This window comes from Eleutherodactylus coqui, chromosome 4 (genome assembly GCF_035609145.1).
Source record: "Eleutherodactylus coqui strain aEleCoq1 chromosome 4, aEleCoq1.hap1, whole genome shotgun sequence".
Classification (NCBI taxonomy): Eukaryota; Metazoa; Chordata; class Amphibia; order Anura; family Eleutherodactylidae; genus Eleutherodactylus; species Eleutherodactylus coqui.
The window spans coordinates 34,461,374-34,489,371 of NC_089840.1; the positions used below are offsets into that span (position 1 = coordinate 34,461,374).

Here is a 27,998-nt window from a genome sequence, read left to right on the forward strand (position 1 = left end):
TTTTGTTAGAGGTGTGGGCAGTCTCTTAGCATGGGCTGGGGGCTGTCTCTTGTTGGGGTGTCTAGAGGTGTGGTTGTGTTTGGCTGGGATTTCATTGTCACTTGGTGTTTGGTCTTCTTGATCCGTGGGAGCAGGGTGTGTATACTTCTGCATGTTCTATTGTAGATACATTGTATGTATTTGTGTTCTAGGTTACCATTCATTGCGTGTATTATGTAGCATCACTGAGTCTGCATTATGTGTGGCGTCGGTGCATTGCGTGTATATACTGGGTGTGTGAAGTCGGTGCATTGTGTATATACTGTACATGTGGCGTCGGTGCATTGTGTATATACTGTGGGTGTGTGATGTCGGTGCATTGTGTAGGTGAAGGGTGCTCTGTTGTACCACATACAGGGACTGGCACTGTGTCTGGTTGCGTTTGTTGTGAGATGCCAGTGGGTGTTCCATGTGTCCGGACCCCCCACTCACCATCTGCTTCCCTTGTCCCATAGGGTCGAGGGGCTCCGCCAGCTGCTGCTGCTGCAACCTCTGACTCTGCAGTGATCTCCTGGGGTTCAAGGCTGTGATTACGGGACACACATGGCACTGTGACAACACACAAGATGGGCTACCTGGGCATCTGGCTTCTTGCTGGGGTTCTGGTAGTAGGTAAGTCTCATTTTTGTTTTGTGATTTAATACTTTTAGTTATAGTGGAGATGTCAGCATTGGCAGGGTTAATTCCAAACGGATAAGCTGGTATCAGGGTTGTTGTATTGTAGCGCCGAAAGGGTTAAGCTGGGACTGGTTTAAAATATGCTTCCAGTGGTAGGGATACTCACATAGAGAAAAGGCCAGTACTGGAGGGGTTAAGCTTCGACTGGCTGAGAAGATATTAGCACTGGCAGAGGGGGTAAAGAAGAGGCTGGCATTGGTGGGGTTAATCCTGGACTGGTGGGACATATATCCGTCACTTGATTTTTTTTTTACAATAGTGGGAACTGTCACTCTCTTCCTAGAAGGCACTGAAATGGTTAATAGAATAAGAAGAGGTTAAAGATTCCCAGCCATAGTCAGGATCAGGATTAGTAGAGGCACAAGACATGCCAACCGATAGAAAATGTTAGTATTTGCCTGGCATAAGAGGGGTTAGTTAGGGTGCCCGTGCTATGCAGGTGCCTGGCATAAAAGGGATTATTGTGGGTGCCTGGTGCTCTGTAGCTCCTTGAGAGAAGGCTGATATACTGTGTAGGTGACTGGCACACACTGGCATTCATGTAGGTGCCTGGCACAGCAATGGTTGCTGTGAATATTCAGAGGGGTTAATGTGGGCACACAGCGCTGATTCAGAGGGGATGAGTCATTCATTCTTTCACTCCTCCTCACCCCACACACCTCTCTCTCACTTTTGGGGTCCCACTTGTGTTACCCTCCTAAAAAAAACAACTGTGTTTAAGACCATATGTGCCAGTGCATTATGTGCTTGTACTCCCCCCTCCCCCAAATCGCTACAGTATCCCCATTTTATTCCCTCAAGGCCTTGTCCATGTTAACTCTCCCCAAGCTGGCAGGATAGTCTTGTGCCGATTGGTGAGCCCCCTCGCTAGCAGGAGAGGCGTGTGCCGATTGGTGAGCCCCCTCCCTCGCTGGCGGGAGAGGCGTGTGCCGATTGGTGAGCCCCCTCGCTGGCGGGAGAGTCTCATGCTGAAATTAAAATTAAACACCCCTATCCCCCCTCCCACTGGCGGAATCTTAATGCACTGATGATGAACACCACTCCCATTAATGGTGGGATAGTCTGTTGCTAACAGTGAATTCCCCCTCATTGGTGGGATAGTCATGCGCTATAAAAACTATCCCGCCTTACTGCTAGTACAGTCTTGTGTTAACCTCAAATCCCCCTCTTTGCTGGTAGGATAGTCTTGTACTGATAGTTTACCCTCCCACTTTGCTGATGGGATATACCTCCCCTTCCCCTTTCCTTTTCTAACTGTCAGGACAGTCATATACTGATGATGAAGCCCCTCTCTTCCTTTTGCCGCTGTGGCACAACCTCGCACTGATGGTGCAACACCCCCCCCCCCCCCCCGCGCGCCTTTTCCCACTGGTGGCACAGTTTTGTACTGATGGTGAACACCCACCCTTCCTTCTTTCTCTCTCTCACTTGTGGGACAATATTGTGCTAAAGGTGAACCCCCATTCGTTCTCCCACTGGCGGTAATGTCTTGTGCTGCTGGTGACCCTCCTTTTTCCCCACCCCCTCTTTCCCCCAATAGCAGCACAGTCTTGTGCTGATGGTGAACCCCCATTCCTTCTCGCACTGGTGGGACAGTCTTGTGCTGATGGTGAACCCCCATTCCTTCTCGCACTGGCGGGACAGTCTTGTGCTGATGGTGACCCCCATTCCTTCTCGCACTGGTGGGACAGTCTTGTGCTGATGGTGAACCCCCATTCCTTCTCGCACTGGTGGGACAGTCTTGTGCTGATGGTGAACCCCCATTCCTTCTCGCACTGGTGGGACAGTCTTGTACTGATGGTGACCCCCTCCCTTCTCCCACTGGCCGGACAGTCTTGTACTGATGGTGAACCCCCATTCCTTCTCACACTGGCGGGACAGTCTTGTGCCGTTGGTGAACCCCCATTCCTTCTTACACTGGCGGGACAGTCTTGTGCCAATGGTGACCCCCTCCCTTCTCGCACTGGCCGGACAGTCTTGTGCTGATGGTGAACCCCCATTCCTTCTCGCACTGGTGGGACAGTCTTGTGCTGATGGTGACCCCCTCCCTTCTCCCACTGGCCGGACAGTCTTGTACTGATGGTGACCCCATCCCTTCTCCCACTGGCCGGACAGTCTTGTGCTGATGGTGAACCCCCATTCCTTCTCTCACTGACGGGACAGTCTTGTGACGATGGTGACCCCCCCATTCCTTCTCCCACTGGCCGGACAGTCTTGTGCTGATGGTGACCCCCCCCTTCCTCTTCGCTGGCGGGATAACACGCAGTTGTGGCTTAGTTGGCGCACGTTTTAGTGAGATTAATGAGGATGAGGATTTAGATGTGTAAACACGGGATGTTTATTGCATGGGATGTGCATCTTCCAGGATCCTGTTTACTTGTGTCCCCATAAACGTGACCGCAGACCTGAGCAGCTGTGATCACCGTGCAGGTGTTATCCAAGTCAGCGCCATGTGCACAGCCTCCTCCATATGTACAGCTGGCTGGAGGAATCCTGCTGCATCCCCCACCACCGTCGCCTGTCGCCCCACATCCTGGAATAAGTGGGGGATACATGTGCTGCAGCAGAAGGAAGCCTATGCTCTGTATGTGGAGGTGGCTGGATGTTTATACTTAGGACCTCTAGCGCAACATCATATACATGGCAACGACTGAGGAGGTGAAGCCGGGTATACCTGCTGCGTGCTGGTATAACCTGGGTATCTTCTAGATATAATTATACAGGGTGGGCCATTGAAAAGTACCCCAGCACCACATAATTAGAAAAGCTGTCTAACAGAGAATCGGTCTTTTTTGCCCATAGCAACCAATCGCAGCGCAGCTTTCATTTCTTATACTTGCTGAGGTAAAATGAAAGCTGCGCTGTGATTGGGCAACACAGACATTTACTTTTAGTCAACGTTCATAAGAGTGTGTCGCGGGACTACTTTTTCGTGGCCCGCCCCGTATATGTACAGCTGGTATAAGAGTGCGTTTATGAACGATTATCATTCAAAAAAATCGCTCGATCGTTTGATTTTTGAACATTAATTGATCCGTGTAAACACAACCAACTATCGAATGATGAACGATAAGTCATTCGCATAGCGTTATATGTACAGTTGGTATAACCTGGGCATTTATATATATAATTTTATTAATACGGATCTTGCTGGAAGGGATGTAGCTATAGGGGGTGCAGAGATAGCGGGAACTACCAGGTCCTGGAGCATTAGGGGGTCCAAGGCTTCTCTTTGCAAGTCTTATAAATGGTGTATGGTAGCTAGGGGGACCCTGATACAGATTTTGCATTGGGGACCAAGACCCTCCCAGTTAAGCCTCTACATGCTGGTATAACCTGGGTATCTCCTGTATATAATTATATATGTACAGCTAGTATAAGTTATACATCCTGTATATAGTTGTATGGACCATGCTGGTATAACCTGGGCATCATCTTTTACATCATGGTATTGGCCATGCTGGTATAACCTGGGTATCGCCTGTATATAATTATATATGTACAGCTGGTATAAGTTATACATCCTGTATATAGTTGTGTGGACCATGCTGGTATAACCTGGGCATCTTCTTGTACAAAATGGTATTGGCTATGCTGCTATAACCCGGGCATTTCCTGTACATAATTATATGTACAGCTGGTATAACCTGGGTTTCTTCTGGTATACAATTGTACATCTTTGATGAGCTAGGAGTCATCACGTCCACAGTTTCCGTAGTGGTATCTTTGGTCGATTTGTCTGTTTCCTGACTCTTGGCGTTGAAGTTTGGTCACATGACCTGTTTGGGGTCAGTTTTGCGCTGTGGGAAGATACTAGTTTATTTAGCCTTAAACGCCGCGAGTGTAAAATCGATCGTCTGCAGTCGGCTGATAAATATTTTATGCGGCCTAATGTATGGAAGAGCCGGCTGTAACATCCGTGTCCCGGGCGGATGAGGTGATTGTATGTGCTTTGTGGCCTGTAACACGGAGCCGCTCCCTACTACTAATGACTACCGGATCGGCTCTGGTCAGTGCGGCGCTGTAATAACACACACTATTATAATACATCACTGGAGCGTTCTAGATCTTATAATGACTAATTCCGCAAGCTGTGGCGAGCGATGCCCACGTCCGCCGTATTATACAGATGTGTTTACACAACATGGCTGCTGCTCCCTGGGCATTGTATAGAGTATAATACTAACACCTGCTGGGCCAGGTGACGCAGCTGCCGCCATGTTGTCCCCTCCCTGCCCCCTCATGTAAACCGATCCTGCTCACCGTTCTGCGCTGATTACATAGTACAAGCTTCTTACGTTCTCTCTGGGATTGTTTTATTGAACGCGGCCCCAGAACAATTCACGAGGGGGAAAGTTTGGCTCTGCAGTGCGAGAGCGGCGCTGTGCTGGCGTGCCGCCGTCCCCCTCCTCCATCTTTCTATCTTGCAGCCTTTTCTTCTTTTTACATTCTGATAAAATCAGATTACCTATTAGACGCTGAGCTTTTTTTTTTTTTTTTCTGATATGACGCGAGGCTGCGCTCGGCGTTACCATGGTGACGGCTGATGGCTCCTCCGGCACCCGGTGCTGATCCGTGTTTGTGTCATGGTAATGAATGTTGTGTGAAATGTTTAATAATAATGTACAGAACAACTTCTTATTGCTAGATGAAAGTCGCGCTCGCCGTAGGGTGCAGGCATCTCGTATGCTGACTCCACGGATGGCGTTACTTAACCGCGCCAGATCCACGAATGATATAGATACAGCGGTGTGACCGGTGATGATCGTTGGAAGATAATCTACAGGGTCGACCACGGAAAAGTAGGCCGGTACCACACTCTTATGAAAGCTGACTAAAGCGAAACCTGTGTCTGTTGCCCATAGCAACCAATCACAGCACAGCTTTTATTTCTTATACTGCTGAGGTAAAATGAAAGCTGCGCTGTGATTGGTTGCTATGGGCAACAAAGATGGATCTAGACAAGAGTGCGCTGCCGGCCTACTTTTCTGTGGCTCACCCTGTATAATGATACTAGGTGATATACTGGTGCGTTGTACGGCGATTTTATGAACATCAGTCCTGAAATACACAAAGCGGGCCACAAAAATGAGCCCTGCACCGCTTTTATGAAAGCTGCTCAAAAGAAAATCTGTGTTGCCCATAGCAACCAATCGCAGCGCAGCTTTCATTGTACCTCAGTAGTATAGGAAATGAAAGCTGAGCAGTGATTGGTTGCTATTGGCAACAAAAATTACAAGGGAAGTCAATGAGTTTTTTTTTTTTTGTTTTTTAATCACGTCAGTATTCGTCACCTGGCGCTGAAGAACGCTCATGCAAAAATTCACTCAAATCGGACCAGAAATGTGGATATTTATTTATTTTTGATGCGACACAAACAAACAGATTTTGCGCTTTTATATACAAGATAGATTTTCATGTTCTTTGTAGTCCTTGTGTCCTTCCACAATTCTCAGCAGTTTCTCCCTGTCTGAGACGAACCCACTGCCTGGGCCATGAGTAGAATGCTAGAACTACAGTTAAGACTGACACACAGAGGGAGGGAAGATGTGAGCTAAAGACGTGCACACGCAGATACCTCGGTGATAATAAAGGTCCCTAGGAGCATATAATTTCACGGAGGAACGTTTCAGTAAAGGTTCCCACATGGGGTAGAGTCCCTGCGTCATCGTGTCTCCAGGTCTTGGGCGGGTTCGGTCAATTCTATGTCCCCGAGCAAGGGCTGATTTCCCCATTCATGGTAGAACTGGTCTGACTGCTGAGTAACTGGCTGTATCAGTCATACCCGTCGCCGCGAGTATTCATATCCCCCGTGTCCACATGTAGCAATCGTGTTCAGGTTCTGCATGTCATGCCTCTGTAAGGAGTGGAGCAATGCTCTCCCAGGTCAATTTAGGGTTAAATTGGATAAAGTGGAGGCTGTCGCTTTAAAAGATTATGCCATTCTTGTGGTTTTTGCATGTGATATATATCCGTGTTTTGAGGCTTCCAAAACTGAGTTGGGGTCAGTTCAAGGTTTCCATCCCTGCTCCGTTTTTGGAGGAGAGAATCTGAAATAAAATGGACTCCCCTGATCGGTGGGGGTCTCCGTGCTCAGATCCCTACTGATCCCGCGAATGGGGGGGGTCTTCCCCCACAGTGTGAAGGCGATTAAGCGGTGGTTGCGCATACATGGCGCTGCGGCATTCATTCTCAGTTGGACCTCCTTATATAGCGCAAAACTTGTACTCAGCGATTTCTTTCAGCTCCGTTGAAATGAATAGAGCGGCATCTGTAAGGGATGCAGTTAGGAGGGGACACAGGACCTCTGTTTTCGGGATCAGTGGGGGGTCTCGGCAGTGAGACCTTCACCGATCAGACCTTATCACTTATCCTACAGATTGTGGTACAACCCTTTAACACAGTAGAACGAGGAGAAGGGCTGGTAACAGAGGAGCTGTGTTGGCGACATCTGACGCTGCTGAAGCCTCGTAGGGGGGTTATATTAAGCCTGGTTTGCGCCATTAAGGGGGAGGAGCACCAAAGTTCTGAATTGATGCTACGCAGCAGAGCTGAGACTGTGGGGGTCCTACGGGCGCCTATCCTATAACAGGGACCTGCACATGAAAAATGCCGGGGCCTGAGAGAGTGTTGGAGAGCTGCAGACCTTTAAAAGGGTTTTCTGGGCACTTAACCCCTTTCAGTATTAATGACCTATCTCTGGATGGGTGGTGATAAGTAGGTGATCAGCGGGGGTCCGCCACTTGGGAACCCTGGCAATCACCTGATCTCGGCCCCCCTACACTCACTGCAGTGGGGCCAGATATCCGCATTGAGGTTGCAGTCAGAAATATAATAAAAGGCTTCACTCCCATTGAGCTCAATGAAGGCTGTACCTTCTATAGCACTTCTGGTTCAACCCCAATGCGGCCGGAGCCGTCAACATCCAGCCCCGCTGCAGTGAGTGCTGGGGCTGAAATAAGGTGATCAGTGGGGGTCCTGAGCAGCGGATCTCTGCCGAACAACTACTGATGACCTGTCCTTAGGTTAGGCCACCAGTACTGAAAGGGGTTAAATGCCCAGAAAACACCTTTAAATATCTTTTTGGGATTTTTTTTTTTCAGTGGGATAATCCCTTTATCATCTATCCACAGGGCAGAGAATACATGTATACTCTCTGGTGTAACCGGTACCCCTTGGGATCGTGAGAACGGATAATGACGCTTGTTCGGCGTTGGCCATATTTAGACTGAACGATTATTGTTCACTTTCGCTCGTTTGAATATTTGATATTTTGAACAATAATCATTCTGTATAAACTATATACTCAGCAGGAGGAACAAAAATGAACAGGATGCATTCACATGGGGCAGCAAGGATGTATAAAAGAAACACATCAGAAAATACGCATACGTTTTTACTATGCTTGCAGTTTAATAACGCACACGGGGGCTCGTGTTTTTTTTTTTTGTTTGTTTTTTTTAAAGCTAAGTAAAAGAGAAATGTTTTTTGTTGCCCAAAGCAGCCAATCAGAGCTCAGCTTTCATTTCTGAAGCTGCTCTGGTAAAATGAAAACAGAGTTCAGATTCTGATTGACTACCGGTAAAATGCCTGGCAGCTAAGCAGAAACTGAACGGACCTCCATTCTAGTCAATGGGATCCATTTGGCGCTGTTTGGTTCTGTCATAAGACGGACCCATTCATCCAGGTAATTTCCTGCCCCCCGAATGAAGCAGGAAAATGGACATGCATCCACAAGATAAAGGTCTGATCGCTGGGACTCCCAATAATCCCGAGAGCTCAGCACCCTGAATGCCCCATGTGATTAGAGCAGCAGTGCGAATGCGAAATATCTGGTTCCATTGACTTCAATGGGACAGAGGAAAGTGCCAAGCGCATTGCTCTCCCTCCATCCCTCGTCAGGTCGTGCAAAAGAGACAACAATCAACCGACGAACGAGCCAACGCTTTTTAGTAAGCATAAAATGCTCGCTGGTCAGCTGTACATCTCGCCGTGTGAACGAGGAGATACATAGCCGGCTCTACGCGGACGAAAAATATGTTAAGTGATTGCCACCATACCAGGGATTCTCTGTGCATGTAAATGAGCACAGACTGACATTGACGATTGGCGCTAATTCCACCGGGCTGAAAATGGTCCCATGTAAAAGGACCTTTAATATGAACCCTTGCAGTCAGATCTGTTCAAGTCTGTTGCTGAACCCGAGTCTTCGCTATCGATTTATGGCTACTCCAGCTGTGCCATGTCACAAGGATATGAAAAAAAGCCCGATGGACATTGGTTGATGTAGTCTCCTCTGCCCCAATTTTTGCTTCTCACCCCCTCATACACGGTGTCTACATGTTCTTCATGGTTTTTGTACTTGGGCTTTTCTCCCCATTGAATCTCAATGAAGTGCAACTGGCGCAGCCAAATTGCGCTAGAATACATGTATTGTGTTCTAGGCACTTTTTCTTCTTTTCTTTTTTTTTTTTTTTTTAAAGCTCCCTCAACTTTTTAGGTGCTTGTTAAGAGGACAAGCAGTTTAAAGTTTATTATAGATTTGCGCCAATCCAAGGAGGAGAGTGTGAGCACCGTATACCGTGGCGTCGCATTGATTTGTGATAATTGATGCATAACGTGATTGATAAATCTGAGCGGTGTGTGACCTGCCATGTCCTCACGCCACTCCTCATCCTCCAGACTGGTGGCCTTGTATTGTAGCCCCCTCCTCCTCCCGGCTTCTCACGTCCAGCTGTCAGGATGGGGGAGGTGTACAGGGACATTCACAAACATCAGAGCAATCCATGTCCTTAAGTGTGCGAGGTCATGTAGTCCGCTTGTCACGGCCGTGTCCTATATGACCCCTCATTCCATGCAGTGTATATAAGGGTCATGTATGACCAATCAATCCACATATCCCATATGATCCATTATGCTCAATGGGAGTACAAGGGTCATGTATGATCAATCACTCCACACTGACCACCTACAGGGGTCACATATGAGCCATCACTCCATACTCTGTGAATACAGGAGTCAAGTGTGAGCAGTCACTCCACACTTTGCTTGTACGTGATCCTTGTATTCGCTATCAATCCACACTTCGCTCATACAAGGGCCATGTATTATGAGCTCTCTCTACAAACCTGGTGGATATGGGGGTCACATATGATCCATCACTCCATACTAAGCAGATATGTGGGGTTATGTATTGTCACATCACACTTGGTGAATACAGGGGTCATGTATGATCTATCACTGCACACTGAACATATACAGGGGTCACATGTGAGCCATGGCTCAACACTCAGCAGATATAAGGTTCGTGTATCATGCATCACTCCACACACTAGGTGGACATAGGTCACATATGAACCACACTCGGCGGATACAGGGGTCCCGTGCGAGGAGCCATGACTCCACACTCGGCGGACACAGGGGTCCCGTGCGAGGAGCCATGACTCCACACTCGGCGGACACAGGGGTCCCGTGCGAGGAGCCATGACTCCACACTCGGCGGACACAGGGGTCCCGTGCGAGGAGCCATGACTCCACACTCGGCGGACACAGGGGTCCCGTGCGAGGAGCCATGACTCCACACTCGGCGGACACAGGGGTCCCGTGCGAGGAGCCATGACTCCACACTCGGCGGACACAGGGGTCCCGTGCGAGGAGCCATGACTCCACACTCGGCGGACACAGGGGTCCCGTGCGAGGAGCCATGACTCCACACTCGGCGGACACAGGGGTCCCGTGCGAGGAGCCATGACTCCACACTCGGCGGACACAGGGGTCCCGTGCGAGGAGCCATGACTCCACACTCGGCGGACACAGGGGTCCCGTGCGAGGAGCCATGACTCCACACTCGGCGGACACAGGGGTCCCGTGCGAGGAGCCATGACTCCACACTCGGCGGACACAGGGGTCCCGTGCGAGGAGCCATGACTCCACACTCGGCGGACACAGGGGTCCCGTGCGAGGAGCCATGACTCCACACTCGGCGGACACAGGGGTCCCGTGCGAGGAGCCATGACTCCACACTCGGCGGACACAGGGGCCCCGTGCGAGGAGCCATGACTCCACACTCGGCGGACACAGGGGCCCCGTGCGAGGAGCCATGACTCCACACTCGGCGGACACAGGGGCCCCGTGCGAGGAGCCATGACTCCACACTCGGCGGACACAGGGGCCCCGTGCGAGGAGCCATGACTCCACACTCGGCGGACACAGGGGCCCCGTGCGAGGAGCCATGACTCCACACTCGGCGGACACAGGGGCCCCGTGCGAGGAGCCATGACTCCACACTCGGCGGACACAGGGGCCCCGTGCGAGGAGCCATCACTCCACACAGAATATATATGGGGTTGTGTATAAGCAGTCAGTCCATTTAGGAATGTGAATGTACTGCACTTCCAATATGTATGTAACAGACCCTGCAGACAGTGTACCATAACCCATGACACCCGGTAACACTTCTGTTGGCACATTGATGTCTACGTCCTGGCACCCACTCAACTCCGGTGACAGGAATAGCACAGCACCCATATGTTCCCTTAGGTTTTGCCATGACACATGCGGAGATGAGCTGGCATCTGGGCATGGCTGAGATCTGTATTGTGTGGGCACAGAGTAATAACGTCCTGGTAAATGAAACGTGGGGGACTGAGATGTGATTCATGACGAGCGAATCTGTGTCACTGTATTAATCCCACAATACGGAAACCGGTTCAGCGATGAAATGTTGGCGCAATATTTACGGTTAATGAGCGCTCGGATTGGTGTCATGCATTGAAAATAATTCTTCATTTTTGTCTCTTCCTCACAGGCGTCTCCTGGGCTCAGCGAGAGGTGACCATGCAGCAGGGGCCCCTGTACCGCACAGTGGGCTCCCATATTACCATCTGGTGCAAAGTCAGCGGCTACCAGGGGGCCTCCGAGCAGAACTTCCAATACTCCATCTACCTGCCATCTGCCCCCGACAGGGAGGTCCAGATGGTGAGCACCCAAGACCCCTCCTTCTCCTACACCATATACAACCAGCGTGTACGCACTGGAGACATCTCTGTAGAGAGGGTGACGGGAGACCACACCCTTCTACATATCCGCCAGCTGCAGGACCGAGACACCGGAGAATACGAATGTCACACCCCTAACACCGACCCCAAGTTCTACGGCAGCTACAGCGCCAAAGTCAACTTAAGTGGTAAGGACTGGAGATAGCGCTCAGTATGGGCTTGCTCTATGGTTTGGACTGAGGCTCGGCCATACTGCTCGTTTTTGGAGATCCACACTATCCCCTCCCCCTTGAATGATTGTAGCTTGGCCTGGAGTATAGTTAATGGTAGCTCCAGTGTTTTAGCTCTTTCTTTTGACATCCCGGCTATTGATTGCGGCTTCTTCTCTAACTCCACACAAACACATTTATTCTTAACTACTCATAAGACAGTGAAGCAGCTGCCGGAGGCGGCATCTCCAGCGCTCACCGCACGTCTTAATGCGACCGGGCCATGGGCCCTGTTGAGGATGATGCTGTGAATGGATGATCCCGGCGGAGAATTTCTACATTTATAAGTAATTAAGATCCATTAGTGGGGACGACGGGGATCCTGCGTCTACCCTCCCGGTCATTCAGGGAACAATAAAGTCATGAGGAGATATGGGCTGTGTAATTGTCTCCACCCCCTGCGCTGGATTCTCCGATCCGGCTGAGATTTTCCATCTAGCCTCCATTACTGACACCCCCTCCCTTCTGACAACCCCCTAGGCTAATAGATGGGGGAACTCTTTCCTCCCACCTCCTCTGTACAATGCTTTCCCAGCTGGCACATAAATAGTTAATGGGACACTGGAACACTTTCCACCCCTGGCAGCAGCTTTTAGAGGGATGCCCGGGGGACTCTGGTGTGAGATGTGAAAGATGAGGGGGGGCAGATGGCCGACAGCTGGAGCTGATCAGACTGAAGGTAGCCTCCAGGATAATGAGCGCAGAACCCTGAACGAGGCGGGTGACGGCAGTGCCCATATCAGTGCCCACAACAGCTGCCTGTTATACCAGGGATGTAATACTGATAAATGCTGCATATCTGCAGGGCCGGCTGATACTAATCACTGCAGCATGGAAAGTTCTGTAATATTCTACTAGGCAGAACAGCCCACAGCGACCAATCGCTGCACAGCTTTCATCTCATATTCAGCTCTTCAGCAGTTTCTCTTTTAGATGGTTTCATAAATCTGTGCCAGTGTCTCAGTTCTTCATCCATTTCCAGATGTCGAATTGCTGTCAGTCAATGTTTATATCCAGGGAGTGTGAACCTGCCCTACTGTATCCAGTCTAGACAATCCTCTGGGAGCTAGACACAGCAGCAGTGCAAACCTCTCTCCTGTTCTGAAAGTTTGTTACAATGTATCAGTCTGGAATCCAGGATGTTTGTTTCATTGTTGTATCTAGACGGCACACAACTATAACAAACGGTCAGCTGTGAACTGGGTTTATAAGTCTTTGGATATGAATAAGAATGCTGGCATTCGCTAAAGGCAAGCTGAGATTTGAAAATTGGGAAACTGGATGAGGCTTTTAGGCAGGAACCTTTGGACTTAAACTATATGGTATAATGCTGCAGACTGTGGTGCTCTGTCTCTGGCACCTTCCCTTATATATGGCTCTGGGCCCCACTCTGTACCCTCTCCCTGGCAGCCTCCTTCCTCTGTGCCCCCTTCCTTCCACCCTCTGTATATGGCTTTGGACCTTCCTCCTGCACCCTCTTCCTCGCCCCTTCCCTTCTATGTATATGGCTCTGAACCCCCCCATCCCCCCTGTACCCTTTCCCTGGCAGCATCCTTCCTCTGTGCCCCCTTCCTTCCACCCTTTATATATGGCTCTGGACCTTCCGAATGCACCCTCTTCCTGGCACCTTCCCTTCTATATATATGGCTCTGGGCCCACTTCTGTACCCTGCCTGGCAGCCTCTTTCCTCTGTTCCCTTTTCCTCCCACCCTGTGTAAATGGCTCTGGACCTTCCTCCTCTACCCTCTTCCTGGCACCTTCCCTTCTATGTATATGGCTCCAAGACCCCCTCTCTACCCTCTCCCTGGCAGCCTCCTTCCTCTGTGCCCCCTTCCTTTCATCTTATGTACATGGCTCTGGACCTTCCTCTGTGCCCTCTCTCTGACACCTTCTCTCCTGTACTGTATATGGGACTCTGGGCCCAATATTGTACCCCCTCTCTGGCACCTTTCTTCCTCTATGCCCCCATCCTGCTACCTTCTCTCCTCTGCACCTTCTCTCTGTGCCCCCTTCCTGGCATCTTCCCTCTAGTGTATATGGCTTCGGGCCCTAGTCTTTGCATGTTGCTTTGGGCCTTTTTATATACCCTTTCCCTGCCATCTTCCTTCCTGTGTATATATGCCTTTTATATATTCTGTGCACCTCCCTGGCACCTTCCCTCCTGTGTATATTTACCTCTGTAGCTTCTCTGGCACCTTCCTTCCTCAGTGCCCTCTTCCTGCCACCTTCCCTCCTGTATATATGGCTCCAGGTCTTCCTCTGTACCATTTTCCTTGCACTTTCCTTCCTATGTGCCCCTCCCTGCCACATTCCCTCCTGTGTATGGCTCTGGGCCTTCCTCTGTGCCCTCTCCCTGGCACGTTCCTTCCTCTGTACCCTCTCCCTGGCACGCTTCTTCCTCTTTATCCTCTCTCTGGCACGTTCCCTCCTGTGTATGTTAGCTGGTGCTTGATCCCTTCATTAGAGAGCTGCCATATGCCAGGAGCGGATGCGGCTTTGTCTCCTCAGATCTGGCAGTTGACAGGTTAACTGTGCCCCCCACCCTCTCAGCTTTATTAAATGAAGATGGATCTGTGTGTCTGGTACATGAGATTATATCCTCTTATCAGCATCCTCCCCTCCTCCCACTTCGGACCCCGGATTCTATCATTTCCTAAAGTCTCCTCTTCCAGGAAATGCAAAGTGAATTATGCCGTCAGAAATTCCCCTCTTGTATACACTAAATTTTTATGTTAAGACACTTTTTTTTTTTAAAGAACTTTCTTGTTTTTATATTTTAAATTTTTGATATCGCAAACTAGATTTAAAAAAAATCCTAATATCCTGCAGTTCTCACACTGACCACCAAGGGCCCTTTTACATGGGACAACCTGTCAGGCGCAGATGCCCAACAGGTTGTTCCAGCATTTACACAGGAACGAGCATCACCCAGTGAGTGGAGGCGGAGCGGTCCGGAGATCGTTCTGACCCAACCGCCTCCATTCATGAGCCGATCCATCTCTTTGTGTTCTGCATGCAAAAACTGAATGACGATTGAGAAGCAAACTAATTCTTGTTCGTCATTCAGTCAGGCATGCATATACACTGAACACAGGACTCTAAACCATTTGTTGGCCCGTGTAAAAGGGCCCCAAGTCTAATAATATTCTGACACTTCTTATTCTGTAGTGAAAACGTCTCAGCCGTCATCTTATTATTATCACAGGCAGGACTACAACATATAGATAACACGGGATCCACCATTCACAGTAGATGTTCACAGCTCACCCCCTCACCCTCCCTGCACATGTCACACAGCATACCAACAACATTCTTCAATACAAATACATGGCAGCTTTCTTCCAGAAACTGCGCCACCCTTGTCCATTGCTTGTGTATGGTACTGCAGCTCGGCTCCATTGAAATGAATTGAGCTAAGCTGCAATACTGCACACAGCCTGTGGACAGAAGTGGTGCTGTTTTTGGAAGAAAGCAGCCATGTTTTTCTAATATTGAACAACTCCCGTAACTTTCTGAAATTACTCACTCCTGCCCCCTGATGTGCAGGATATATATTATATTATACAGGGCAGTACTATGTTGTTCAGGGTATGTTAAAGAAGAGGTGGGGGAATTATCGCACCATTCTCCTCCGACTAGATGGACACACAAGGGTCCATTCACACGGGCATATTTTCTATCTGTGCGCTGTATATATTTTTGTACAGACTGAATACGAATAGCACACGGACCTATAAAAGTAAACTCAGGTAGTCAAACGTCTGTTTTAGTTCATATTCATGGACCAAAATCTTCCTTGAAAGTCTATGGGAGATTAAGAAAAACGCAGCGAGCTAGGATGTTACGTGCGCGTGCTGCGTTTTTTTTTAACGTATGCTTCCTGGAAATGATGAAAAAATAATAATAATGGGGCGGTCTTGCAGTTTTTTTTTTTTCTTTGCATGTGTGAAACATGGATGGCGCATAGACAGAAGGAAAAAGGCACATATGCAACACAAAGCATGCAGCAAGTACATACAGCTACAGTGAAATCCGGTTTTCCCAAAATGAAATTGCGTATGGCCGCGTGAATGAGCCCCAAGTATACGTGCATTTCTTATGGTTCAGATATAATTTCTATTCAGCGGCTGGCCCTGACGACCTGTCACTGCCCTGATGATGATAAGACTGGTTGTCACTGGAGACTCCTATATTATGGATGGAGTTCTTCTCTGTTTGGCACAGGATGGGCCTTGTGGGGGTCAAGTAGTCTTGTGGGTCACTATCACTCTGCTGTAACAGGTGACCGGGGTTGGTTGGGGGTTCGGACCTCTAACTCATCTCCTTCATCTACAGTGATTCCTGACACGCTGCTCGTCTCGTCCTCGGCTCAGACCCTACAGAAGGTTGAAGGGGGCTCTCTGCAGCTCTCCTGTGAGGTGTCTCACAGCACCCTCCAGCACACCCATCTCTCAGTCTCCTGGTACCGCAAAAATGGGGAGCAAACAGAAGAAATCATCTCTCTGAACCGTGACTTCTCCCTGAGTCCCGGCTCGTCCTACGCTCAGCGCTTCTCGGTGGGGGATGTCAGGATGGATAAAGTGGGGAACAGCACCTTCCGTCTTACTGTGTACAACCTGCAGCCATCCGACCAAGGAGAGGTCTACTGCCAAGGAGCCTTGTGGATAGAGGACCCGGACAGATCCTGGTTTGCAATGACACGAAAGCGATCCGAGGGGTCGGAGGTCATCGTTCAAGCAACAGGTAATTTCTATTAACAAACCCTGTACAGGATATAATGTCAGAAGATGATCCACTCTACACAGTATAGCTATACATTCATTGTTAATGGAGGCGGGTCTCTGACAACCTCTCAGTCATGATATAGGGGTTAGTTGTGCTACCATAACAACTATCCAAGGTGTGTAGAGCTCATGTCTCATCATATTGTGACTATATGACGTATATTCAGTGATGTCACTAATGGGGCGGGGCTATGACGGCTGATAACCAGTCTCTATAATAGATAATGGCTGTAGTAAGTGTTTTTATATATAGGCTATAGTGTGATCACTATTACATTATCCACTTGTCTCATATAGATCGAGAATTCAATGTGCGGCTGGAGACGGACCGTCGTATGTACAGCGCCGGAGAGAGCGCGGAGCTGCGGTGCATCATTGAGGCTCAGAATGCAGCGGATCGTGTATTTGCTGTGTCCTGGGCTTTCAACAGTTCATTAATCGCCAGCCTAAGCCCTGGAGGGGTGGCCGTCCTGACAGGAGAGTATAACCAAAGAGAGGGTCAAGGAGAGCTGCGGGTGGCCCGGGACAGTGACAGCATCTTCTCTCTCAAGATCTTTCGTCTTCGCCCAGAAGATAGCGGCAAATACAACTGCAGAGTGACGGAGAGGGAGCGGTCTGCATCTGGAGAGATGGTGGACCGTGACAGCAAGAGACCAAAGAACATCCCGATCACGGTCTCACCTCTGAGTAAGTTGTCACTACTGTCCAGCTCCATCCTAGCTGGCCCCTTGTGAGCAAGACCCTGCTAAGGCTGTCATCCCCCTTTCCCTCTCTAAATCAGAGCACATTTGCTATGGCTTTGCCCTTTCATTCCCCAAATAAGCGATCATTCCCCGCGGCTTTGTGCCCCCAATGAGTGGGCATCTGCCATTGCTTAATTTCTTTTCTGCACCCTCCATTCCCCATAAGTGGGCATCTGCCATGCCCTATACCCCCGAATGAGTGGGCATTTACAGTGGCTTTCCCCCCTCTTCTCAAATGAGTAAGCATCTGCTGTGGTTTTGCCAGAATGAGTGGGCATCTGCCATGGCACATTTCCCCACCCCGCATCCTCTGTCTGCAATGAGTGGACATCCCCTTCATGAGTGGGCACCGGCTGTGGCTCTCCTTCCACCAAATAAGTGAGCATCCACCGGGGTTTTGCCCCCTCCTCCCAATGATGGAGCATCGAGCATTCGCCATGTCTATCCACCCCTTCCATAAACGAGCAACCGTTATGGTCCCCCATCTGTGAGAGAGCCTGAAGCCCATTACTTGGTAATTTTGTTTCTGTGAATGATCTAATTTTTCTCACGGGTCTCCTTCCTCTTTTGCAGAGACTTCTGTTACAGTCACTGTGGTGGCAAATTCCAGCTCTGTCCTGGAAGGCTCTCGCATCTTCTTGACTTGCTTGGTGGCCTCACTGTCTGGTCCGCAGAGCCGCATATCGGCCTCATGGCACCTCCAAGACGCGCAGAACCGGCAAAGAGAGGTGATCCAACAAGACCGGGATGGGGTGACCTGGGCAAGTCAGGCTTACCGAGAACGAGCCAGTACTGGAGGTCTGAGGATGGTGAGGTCCAGCTCCGACACCTTCACTCTAGAGCTGGAAAGCAGTCAACGCCAAGATGCCGGTGCTTACGAATGCCGTGTCACAGAGTGGTTGCCGAGCTATGATGGAGATTGGCAAAGGTTGGGCGAGAGGTCCTCCAAGACCAGTGTGGACGTAACCTCTCTAGGTGAGTCATATGGGTCAAGTATGGCCTTCACTCCAATCACATCCAGAGCTTCCTCCACAAATCAATTGGCTGGGATCCTCTATCCCTGTGCCGACAGATGTACCCCTAACTGACCTGAGATCCCATAATGCACTGCTTTGTAATTTTTAAGGTGCCATATAAGTTTGCCGAACGTGCAGAGAACAGTATTGTGATGCGAGGGAGGGGGCAATGACCTCGGTGCCCTCGTTTCTTAGAAGTGCTATAATAACAGAATAGTGAGTGCCACTCCGGATGTGACTGGAGTGTTAGACATGAGGTACTGGTGTTACAATCATAGACAGTTTATTTATGTGCACCCCCGGCGGTTGTTATGTCTGTAGCTGCTGGCATTGGTCCATCTCGTGCCATGTGTGGAATGTGCTGTCCTCTCACAATACGACTGGAGACAATGAACGCAAGTAGCGCAACACGGCTGAGTGACTGTGAGCAATGTTTGCCTGAGAACTCAGAGATGAGTCGCCCAGAGAGAGAGTGCCTAAAATCACAACCTGCCCCAACCACTTCATTGAGACTTTCTCACCAATGGGTGGTCGCGGAGTTGACCGCGTCTACATATAGTAGTAGCAGTGCTGATCTGGTGGGAAGTCGCAGACTGATGGTGGAGGAAGCAGGGCCCTGAGCAGCACAGAGTATTTCAGGATTGTGTGTTAATTTTCTTCTTCTCTTCCAGAGACTGGTTTTGCGGTCATGGCCATTTCCCGCACCCCTGGCGTCAGCTACTATGACTCTTTCGACCTTCAGTGTATCCTCAAGCCACACTATCCGTCCTGGGTGGGCATAACGGTGACCTGGCGATTTCAGCCGGCCAGCGGAGGGGACACCCATGACTTGGTGACATTCAGTCGCTCTGGTGGTGTCCAGTGGGGAGAGCGAGCTGGCAACTTCCGCGGCCGCAGCATCGTGGAGAAAGCGGATTCCAGCCACAACGTGCGTCTGAGCATCAGCCGGGCCAGCGAGTCTGAGGCTGGGAAGTACCAGTGTGTGGCTGAGCTGTGGAGGAGAGACTACAACGCTAGCTGGGCCCGCCTGGCCGAGAGGGCCTCCAACCTGCTAGAGATCCGAGTCCAGCGACCAGGTGAGAGACCTCTGCCGTCACATAATGGGGGAGGCTGCGCTCACAGAGTCGGGCGTGGCGCCCGCTGTCAGACTGGTAAATCCAGATTTTGCACCCCTCTCCTTCCCTCCAGTGACTGGAGAGAAGCCAGGTAAGTGCTCCATGTGAGCATGGAGTTTGACACCACTACTTCTGCTATCTGGGTCCACCACAGCACACAGCCCCTACCACAGCTACCGTACCCAATCTATACTGTGTGCACCGGGCATATCACCCTAGAAGAAAACCCAGCAGCGCTGTAATATCTGAAGGCGTAGTAAGCAGCAGAGCTGTCTGGGTTGCACCATACTTGTGAGTGTGACTATACAAACAAATGTTGTGGGTATGTAAATGAGGGCTATGGTTAAAAAAAAGTTATGGAAATTGAGTTGCTGTCAGCAGCTATGTTACCCTCTTTGAGAGCAGCGTGTGGCAGTGCCAGGGAGGCTGCTGAAATCTGAGACCATTAATAGGTGGTATTAAACTTTGGGGGGGGCTGTTGGGCACTTTTGCTTCTGACATTCGTCCTAAGGACGATCACCCCTGTGCTTTCGGACAGTAGTGAGTTGTTCAGTGAATGGAGGCAGAGTGCGCTGGAGATCTCTTCTGGTCGCCATTCTCTGTGAACAGGCAGTTGTTCGTAGATGTAGAGCTGCCTGTTTGCATCGAGTGAGAGTCGTTCTATTGAACCTAATAGCTCAGGGCACACCGTGCGGAATTCCACTGCAGAATTCCGCACCATGAAATCTCCCATCCTCACCCGCGGCATGCTCTATTTGCCGCGGGTGTACACGCAGACGGCTTCCATTGCAGTCAATGGAAGCCGTCCGTTCACGCTATCTCCCGCTGTAGCACAGCGGAAGATAGCGTGAAAACGCTTCCCTGCCTACCGCCGCCGCGTCATATGACACGGCCGGCCGCGTCATATGACGCGTTGGGCGTGTCATATGACGCAGCCGGCGTGTCATATAACGCGGCGGCGGTGGGTGGGGAAGCGTCATGCAGGACCCAGAACGCCGGATCCGCTGGTAAGTATGGGGTCTCTGGGGGGCGCCATGACGGGCTTCGCCGCGGAATATTCCGCGGCAGGGCCCGTCACGGCCGTGTGCAGCCGGTCTTAGACTGTATTCGTAAATCTGCCTCTTTGTATTTTGGTAAAAAACTCAGGTTTATTAGTTTCTGTGAGCGTTTTGAACTTGAGCTTTTTTACTGCTCTCTTTTTTTTGCCCTCTCTCTCCTTGCTACCTTCCTTTGCAGTCTCTTCCGCTCACTGCAGTCTCTTCTGCTCACTGCAGTGTCTCCCTCCCTGCTGCAGCTCATAAACTGGAAGCTATTAGCCGTGTCCCCCTGGATGTCCCGGCTCAGCCTTGTTCAATAACCGTTGCTCTGCGCCCAGTAGAGTCGTTCGTGATTATTACGAATGTGCAGATCCCCTCCATAGACGGGGCTGCGCTGCATTCTGGAGGGGGTGACTCCACACTAGATGCATTTTCAAGTTACATCGCCACCACCATTGTTTTTTCCTGTGATGTGCTCTTGGTCTTTAATGGGGCGAGGAGGACGGGTCACATCCTGTGCGCTTATATAATTAAAATGTACCTCTTCTCCCTTTCATAAATGGCGCAGTCACATGACTTCTCAGCTGTAGTCAGCCGTGTTCTGTTGTGTGAACGTGACATGTCTGTGTAGGGACAGCAGCCTGTATACGACTCCAGCATATATAGGGTTAGTGCAGCCTATAAAATATGTATATATAATTGCCTTTATGGATCCGGCTGCCTACAGGGTAATGTTATGGAGGTTCTGAGTCTATATGGGGTTCTCTGCTGTATGCCGCCTCCTTGGCATAATCTGGCCCTGCTGGCCCTCGTTAACATAAGATGAGGCTCAGTTATGGTGTCTTTTTCCCGTCTCTATTCCTGCGTTGTCCTTCATCTCGTACGCCCACTCCTTGGGACTCTTGTGTCTGTGGTTCCCCTGGAAACGTGGGTCTCCTTAGCAACGGTTGCCTGGGAGGAAGCTGATCGGAGTCTTTGGGTCCCGGTATCAATCGGGAACAAGAGAATTGGGGCATCAGGAACGATGAGAACCTGGAAGATAAAGCAATGCGTGGGATGCCAGGATGAGATGGGGGGGGGGGGGGTGGAGGGCATCGTGTCCTCCACCGTCCAGTCTGGTATATTGCAGGAGTACGGAAAAGCTGTGGAAGCTGTAAAGGCGACTATATTCGTTGTCACTCAGCTTTTCCAGATCCTGAATGGCAGGCCTATGTTCGCAATGATGGCTCCCAGGGTTTATCACCCAGCTTTGCTGAACTCCTGAATGACCGTATACCAGTGCAGCGAGTCTGTACTAGGCAGGTTTATGATTTACGGTGGGGATCGTTATTCTTACGGTTGCATCTCTGTCCTTTTTTTTTCAGTGTCGCGGCTGCAGGTCAGTAAAGGGAAGCGCTCTGTGGTGGTGCTGGAGGGTGCAGCGGTGACCCTGACCTGCACGGTGCACGCTCAGAGCAACCCGGGCTCCCGCTTTTCGGTACTGTGGTTCGCTCAGGAGCCCTCGGGTGCTGATGGGAAGCTGATTGTGCGCAGCGGAGCCAGTATGGAGTATGGCACTTACGCCGAAGAGGCAGATCTAAAGAATCGGCTGCAGCTGGAGGAGCTGACCCCCGGACACTACACACTCACCCTTCTGGGGGTGCGACAGGAGGACAGTGGCGGCTACTACTGCCAGGTGGAGGAGTCGGTGCTCGACCCCAACCAGGCCTGGTACCAGTTAGCCAAGGATGCATCAGGGCTAACAGAGGTCAACGTGAAAATACCCGGTAAGAACTGTGGGGTAGGGTATGGCATGAGCTGACTATGGTGGGGGGCATGGGCAAGTAAAAGAAGGGGAATCAGGCTGAGGATGGTAGGTTTAGGTTGAGAGAAAATGGGGACCAAATGATGGGGTACAAAAAGGGCACGAGGTAAAGGAAAGGGGCATTAGAGGTGGGGTTGGTCAGGAGTGACTTAAGAGTGAAAGAGTAGCATTGATCAGCCGTATACACAGGGCATGGCTTGGCGCTAGTCACTGCTGTATGGGAAGGGTTGCCAGTCAGTAGTAGATGAGGCAAAGGGGCACCATTCTTAATGTATTTTGAAACAGGCACTAGATGTGAAGACAGGACAGAAATTGGGAAAGAGGAGTCCTGATAAAGGTAATATTGTTTGCTAGGCGGTCAGTAGTGTCAGGTTAACCTATGTGCCCCTTCTCCACAGATAAGAACCTGCAAGTGGATCAACTCCCACGAAATGTTACCTCCTTGGAGGGTGAGAGCTTCACAGTGACGTGCCAGGTGATGAACCGCACACTGCCGCAGTCCCGCCTGTCTCTGGAGTGGCTGGTCTGGAGGGCAGGAGAGCCAGAGAGGAGAACAGTGGCCAGGTTATCCCCAGATGGCATCGCTCTGCAGCCCAGTGAGGATGAAGATAGAGGAGGCTTGGAGCTGCCCAGTCGTTTTCATCTCTGGCAGCCGTCCCCCGGGCTGCACACCCTCACCTTACACCAGGCTGAGGTGCAAGACAGCGGAGCCTATAGCTGCCGGGTACAGGAATGGCTGCAGGACCCAAGGGGGCAGTGGTACAAGCAGGCAGATGAGCGATCAGCTGCCACTTATGTCAGTGTGCGGCGTCCAGGTGAGTGCTACAAGCTGCTGGGACTACAGAGAACCCCAATTTCTGTATATTGGCGTAAAGCCAAGACCTCTGAACAAATCTCTGCTGTCCTGATAGTTTGTTACAATGTAGTGTAGCTAACCTGTATCAGTTCAGAGTCTAGGCATAGCGGATTGTCTAGAAGGGATACAAATGTAATATACCCTCATCTATGTACGATGTAATGGGTCGGGACAAGTTCTCGATCTTTAGGTGTCGACATTGAAAGTTTCATTAACTGACAGCAAGCAGAGATCTAGGAAATGTTGAGGATGTGAAATCCTACTGGGGAAATTTATAAAGACAAGCATTTTATATGCCAGCCTTAAAGGGGTATTCCCATCTCCTACACTTATAGCATATGCCATAAGTATCTGATAGAGGTGGATCCCACCTCTGGAACCCACAACTATCACCAAAGTGGTGGTCTGTTGACTACATCTTGGCTCATCTCCGCAGCGGTGAACTGGCTGTGCTACAGTGTTCCCGTAACTCATTCATGCCTATAGGAGTTGCAGAAACTACCGAGCTCAGCCAGTTTGGATGCTTCCAATGATGGCTTTGCTATCTCGATTAGTTGAGATGGAAGTTTCTTTTTAAATGGGCTTTCCAGCACTAAACTACTGATGACCTATGCAGAGAACAGTTGAATGTTGGAGTCCGCCGCTCGGGATCCTTGCCAGTCAGCTAGGATGAACACAACTTTCACTTCAGTCTCTACCAAGCACAGCGCTGTACATTATATAGGGGCTTTATCTGGTATTGCAGCTTGGCCTAATTCACTTGTTTAGGACTGATCTGCTTTCAGGCCAGGTGACTGATGAACGTGACATGACAGACCTGAGAAAAGGCTACAGTGCTCACCCGAGAGCCGCAGCCTCTTCCATCGGCTGATCAGTGGGGATCCCAAGTGGCAGACCTTCGACAATCAACTATTTATGACCTCTGCTGAGTATAGGTCGTCAATAGTTTAATGCTCGAAAACCCCTTTATTCTTTGTGCTGGAGTAAAATGCGCCTAATTTATTTTAAGGCACCAAATTAACCCTTTGCAAACCACTGTCTGATGTCTGAAGACATTCTGATTGAATGCTGTACAGCTCCGATGTCGGAAGACGTCCAGCAGGGTATTCTTACTGTATATTGCCGGCTGCTCTGTTGTCGGGAGCCTCTCTACCATGTCCCACACCGCGGTACTGGTTCTAGCCAGCAGATGGTGCAATTGTATAATGGCAGAAAGAGAAAGCCCCCTAGGAAACCCTGAATCCAAAATTGGATTGCAAAGGGTTAAGCGTATCTCTGGCTATCGTGGAAATTTAGATTTGTGCTATAATTTACGTCAGATTCTGGCATGAAATGTAGTAAGTTTACTGGGCTGTGGAGGATTATGTCCTTTCCACAAAGCCCTGCCCATTTTACAGAAAAGTGCGGTAGGTGATGTAAAAAGGAAAAAAGTCCCAACTTTTTGTCCAAAATGGTCATGGGCCAAAATTTGCAACAGTTTTTCAACCATAGTTCTGGTGGACAGCTAGCGATAAATTCCCTCTAAGGCCGCCTGCAGACGAGCGGGTCGGATCCGGCGGCGAGAATTCTCGCCGCGGGACCCGACCCCAGCGCCTGCAGAGACAGGCGCTTACTCACCCGCGCCCGGCGGCCCCTGCTCTTTCATGTGACGGCTGCTGGGCAGCCAGCGCATGCGCAGACCGGAGCCGGCGGCCGGGTGAGTGACGTATTTTTGTGCGAGCCCCGCACAAAAATGGGACAGGCCGCGGTTTGTTTGCCGTGCGACATTTCGCGCGGCCAAACCGCTGCCGTCTGCATAGGAGTGCATATTGTAATGCACTCCTATGCAGGCTTTGAGCGGCGGAAATCCCGCTGCGAGATTTCCGCCCGTGTGCAGGCGGCCTAAGTCTATAAGAAAGTGACAGAACTTTTCATAAGGCTATATTCACACAGGTGAGTGAAAAACCGACCACTTTACCTGCGATTTCGCTGTAATTTTCCTGCGTGCGTGATGCGTTTTTTTGCTATAAAAGTGAGCAATATGCATCAGACTTACATCCTTTTTTCATGCACGTAGGAAACAAATTGCAGGTGGTTTCAATAGCAAATCACTCAAACAATGGATCACAGTCGCATGTAGATCTCATTTCATGTGAGTGCGATCCGTTTTTTTTCCATGCTTCCATAGAAAATAATGGGCAATTCTTGAGCAAGAATCACCCAAAAATAGGACATGCAGCGATTTTTCTAATTCGGACTATTGGTCCACGTGAAACATCGCTTGGGGCAATTAATCATTCAGATATCTGACTTGGACAGATCTCGTGTGGGAAAATCGCACGCGTGAATACAGCCTTAACCAGTAATTTAGCCTCAACTACAGAAGACTGGAGCGTCCCTTTTAACCCCGTGTTATCTCCCCACAGATGCTGACCTGCTGCTGGACACTGCACCCCTCAATGTCTCCGTGCAGGACGGCGGACAGTTTACTGTGGACTGTACCATCTTGTCCCGTTCTCAGCTTGGTTCCCAGCTGGCAGTGACCTGGTCTTATCACAGTGGGAGTCGAGGAGCAGAACCAGAGACCATCCTGACCACTGACCGCTCTGGGGTTTGGACCCCTCTCACTCCGCGCTGGGAGGGGCGCCTGCAGCAGATCCAACTCTCACCCACCATGTATAAGCTGCGGATCCCTAAGGCCACGCCGGCGGATTCAGGGAACTACACCTGTTCTGTCCAGGAATGGATGATGGGGCCTCGCGGGAACTGGTACCTGTTGGCACAGGATGAAAGCCTGATAGGATGGGTCACGGTGCATGGCAAGGGTAAGTGGGGGGCAGAGCATCATACTTAAATACCAGGTTATATCTGCATGTAATGCTGAGTGACTGTAAATTCTGAGCTTTGTTTTTATTGCACTGATGCTATGTTACTCCAGTCACATGAGAAGCTGCATCAAAATTCTAGTTGCATCATATTTCATCCTCCCGTCACATCAAAAGCTGCAGCGACTGGGAATTAATGCATTTCCAAGTCAATTGCACTGTGCATCCTGTCCATCCAGAACCCATAATGCACTGCACAGCCTTGAGTGGGCCCTGCAGAATTGTGACTGCAGTTCTTGCTGTGATTGCAGTAGAAGACATTTATGTCACTCCACATGATAGAGCTCAACATTAGATGAGGGTTCCATTATTCTTTCACTATCTGCCCGGTTGGGCGCTCACATTAGTTTGGCGCGGTGGCCTTCGTGGTGTTATCCATGTTTTGTTTCATCCGCAGAATCCAACTTGCAGTCCGTCATCTGCTCCAACGACGCCCTCTTCTACTTGGTCTTCTTCTATCCCTTCCCTATATTTGGCATCCTCATCATCACCATCCTGCTTGTGAGGTTCCGCAGCCGACCGTCCAGCAAGTCAGGCGAGGGAAAAAATGGCGTGCCACTCTTATGGATCAAGGAGCCGCACCTGAATTATTCCCCCACCTGCCTAGAGCCACCTGTGCTCAGCATCCACCCGGGTACCATTGACTAGAGCAGCTGTGCCAGCTCCACAGCCAAGCTCATTTAAGCCAAGGGGGGAAACCGGGCAGACTGAGCCAGGACCCAAGGGGCATTTGTGCTGGGCACTGGAACGTTACCCCTGGACTCAGCCAAAGCTTTGTATATCTGCTCCATGGAAAGAGGGGTGATCCTCGTCCACACTTTAGGAACGAGACAAAGGCTTCTGGGACGATGCCGGCAGCCATCATGGCTTGTTCGTCTTTCTCTGATGACTTGCTGCCAGTGCCCCCTGCTCTGGCAGTGGGGGGAGGTCGGGGTGGGTATGGACTCGAGCAGCAAGAGATTGTATCATTTCTTTAAAAGTGCATTTCACCCACAAGAGAGATGTTTGTGTGGCCCTCAATGGCCCTCCTAGGACACGCTGGTCTTCATGCCCCTACCTTCTAGGTGGGCACACGGACTTGTGCCATAACGTGTCTGTTTTCGTTAAGCGGAGTCTTTTTGTATGCGCCCGCTTGTATCGGGTCCCCTGCTCTGCTTGTGGTTATTTTTTAATGTACATCTTGTTTTTAACTCTTGATATTTTCTGTATGTTTGTTGCACTGTGGGATTATGGGTTTGAGCGCTGAAGGGCGGCGCTGCCGGAAGGACCGATCTTGTAATAATACACTCCAGGAGTGAAAGTGTTAATTAAGGGGGTTTGTTTAGGTGGTCAGGTAACTTTATTGGGTTCGTTGGCCCACTCTTCCTCGTAGCATACCCGCTGGGCAGCCATCTTGAATCCGGTGGCAGAGGATGGCTCGGGAATGGGACAAACCAATAACAATTCAAGTTCATCTACGCCCCCTGCTGGAAATAGTCTTCCTTTTTTATAATGATTCATTCCAGTCCCGATTCCTCATCAATCACAAATTTCTGAAAATCGCAATTCCACTAAAACGCCATCCCTGTGGGGCCACCGCTGTGCCCACCGGGTATTCTGGCCAATTACACCAAAAACAGTGAAGAATTGGTGCTACGATCACTGGTTGTGAAATGGTTAATGAAACGACTGAAACGCGGCCTGTGTAAGAGCGACTGCTGGCCCTGACCGCTCGTCTCCTCATTTTGTGATATGTTGCACTGAGCTTGTTTTTTATGATCTTCATTTGATGACAGTAAAATCCGTGTTCTGTTACG

The 27,998-nt window shown here is 50.1% G+C and overlaps 1 protein-coding gene across 1 annotated transcript; it reads left to right on the forward strand.

Moving 5' to 3' along the window:
• Positions 1-14: 14 nt before the first annotated feature.
• On the forward strand, positions 15-27,996 carry LOC136625188 (immunoglobulin superfamily member 3-like). Its single transcript, XM_066599204.1, has 11 exons — positions 15-135; positions 495-651; positions 11,525-11,902; positions 16,319-16,726; positions 17,065-17,454; positions 18,084-18,485; positions 19,198-19,602; positions 22,043-22,444; positions 22,881-23,297; positions 25,744-26,142; positions 26,600-27,996. Exons 2-11 carry the CDS (start codon positions 606-608, stop codon positions 26,848-26,850), a joined length of 3,498 nt encoding a protein of 1,165 aa, XP_066455301.1. The 5' UTR covers positions 15-135; positions 495-605; the 3' UTR covers positions 26,851-27,996.
• The last annotated feature ends 2 nt before the right edge of the window (positions 27,997-27,998 follow it).

Coding starts and splice junctions, on each gene's coding strand:
- LOC136625188 (XM_066599204.1), top strand. CDS start 606: ATGGGCTACCTGGGCATCTGGCTTCTTGCTGGGGTTCTGGTAGTAG. Junction 652..11,524: donor TGCTGGGGTTCTGGTAGTAG/GTAAGTCTCATT, acceptor TCTTCCTCACAG/GCGTCTCCTGGGCTCAGCGA. Junction 26,143..26,599: donor GGTCACGGTGCATGGCAAGG/GTAAGTGGGGGG, acceptor TTTCATCCGCAG/AATCCAACTTGCAGTCCGTC.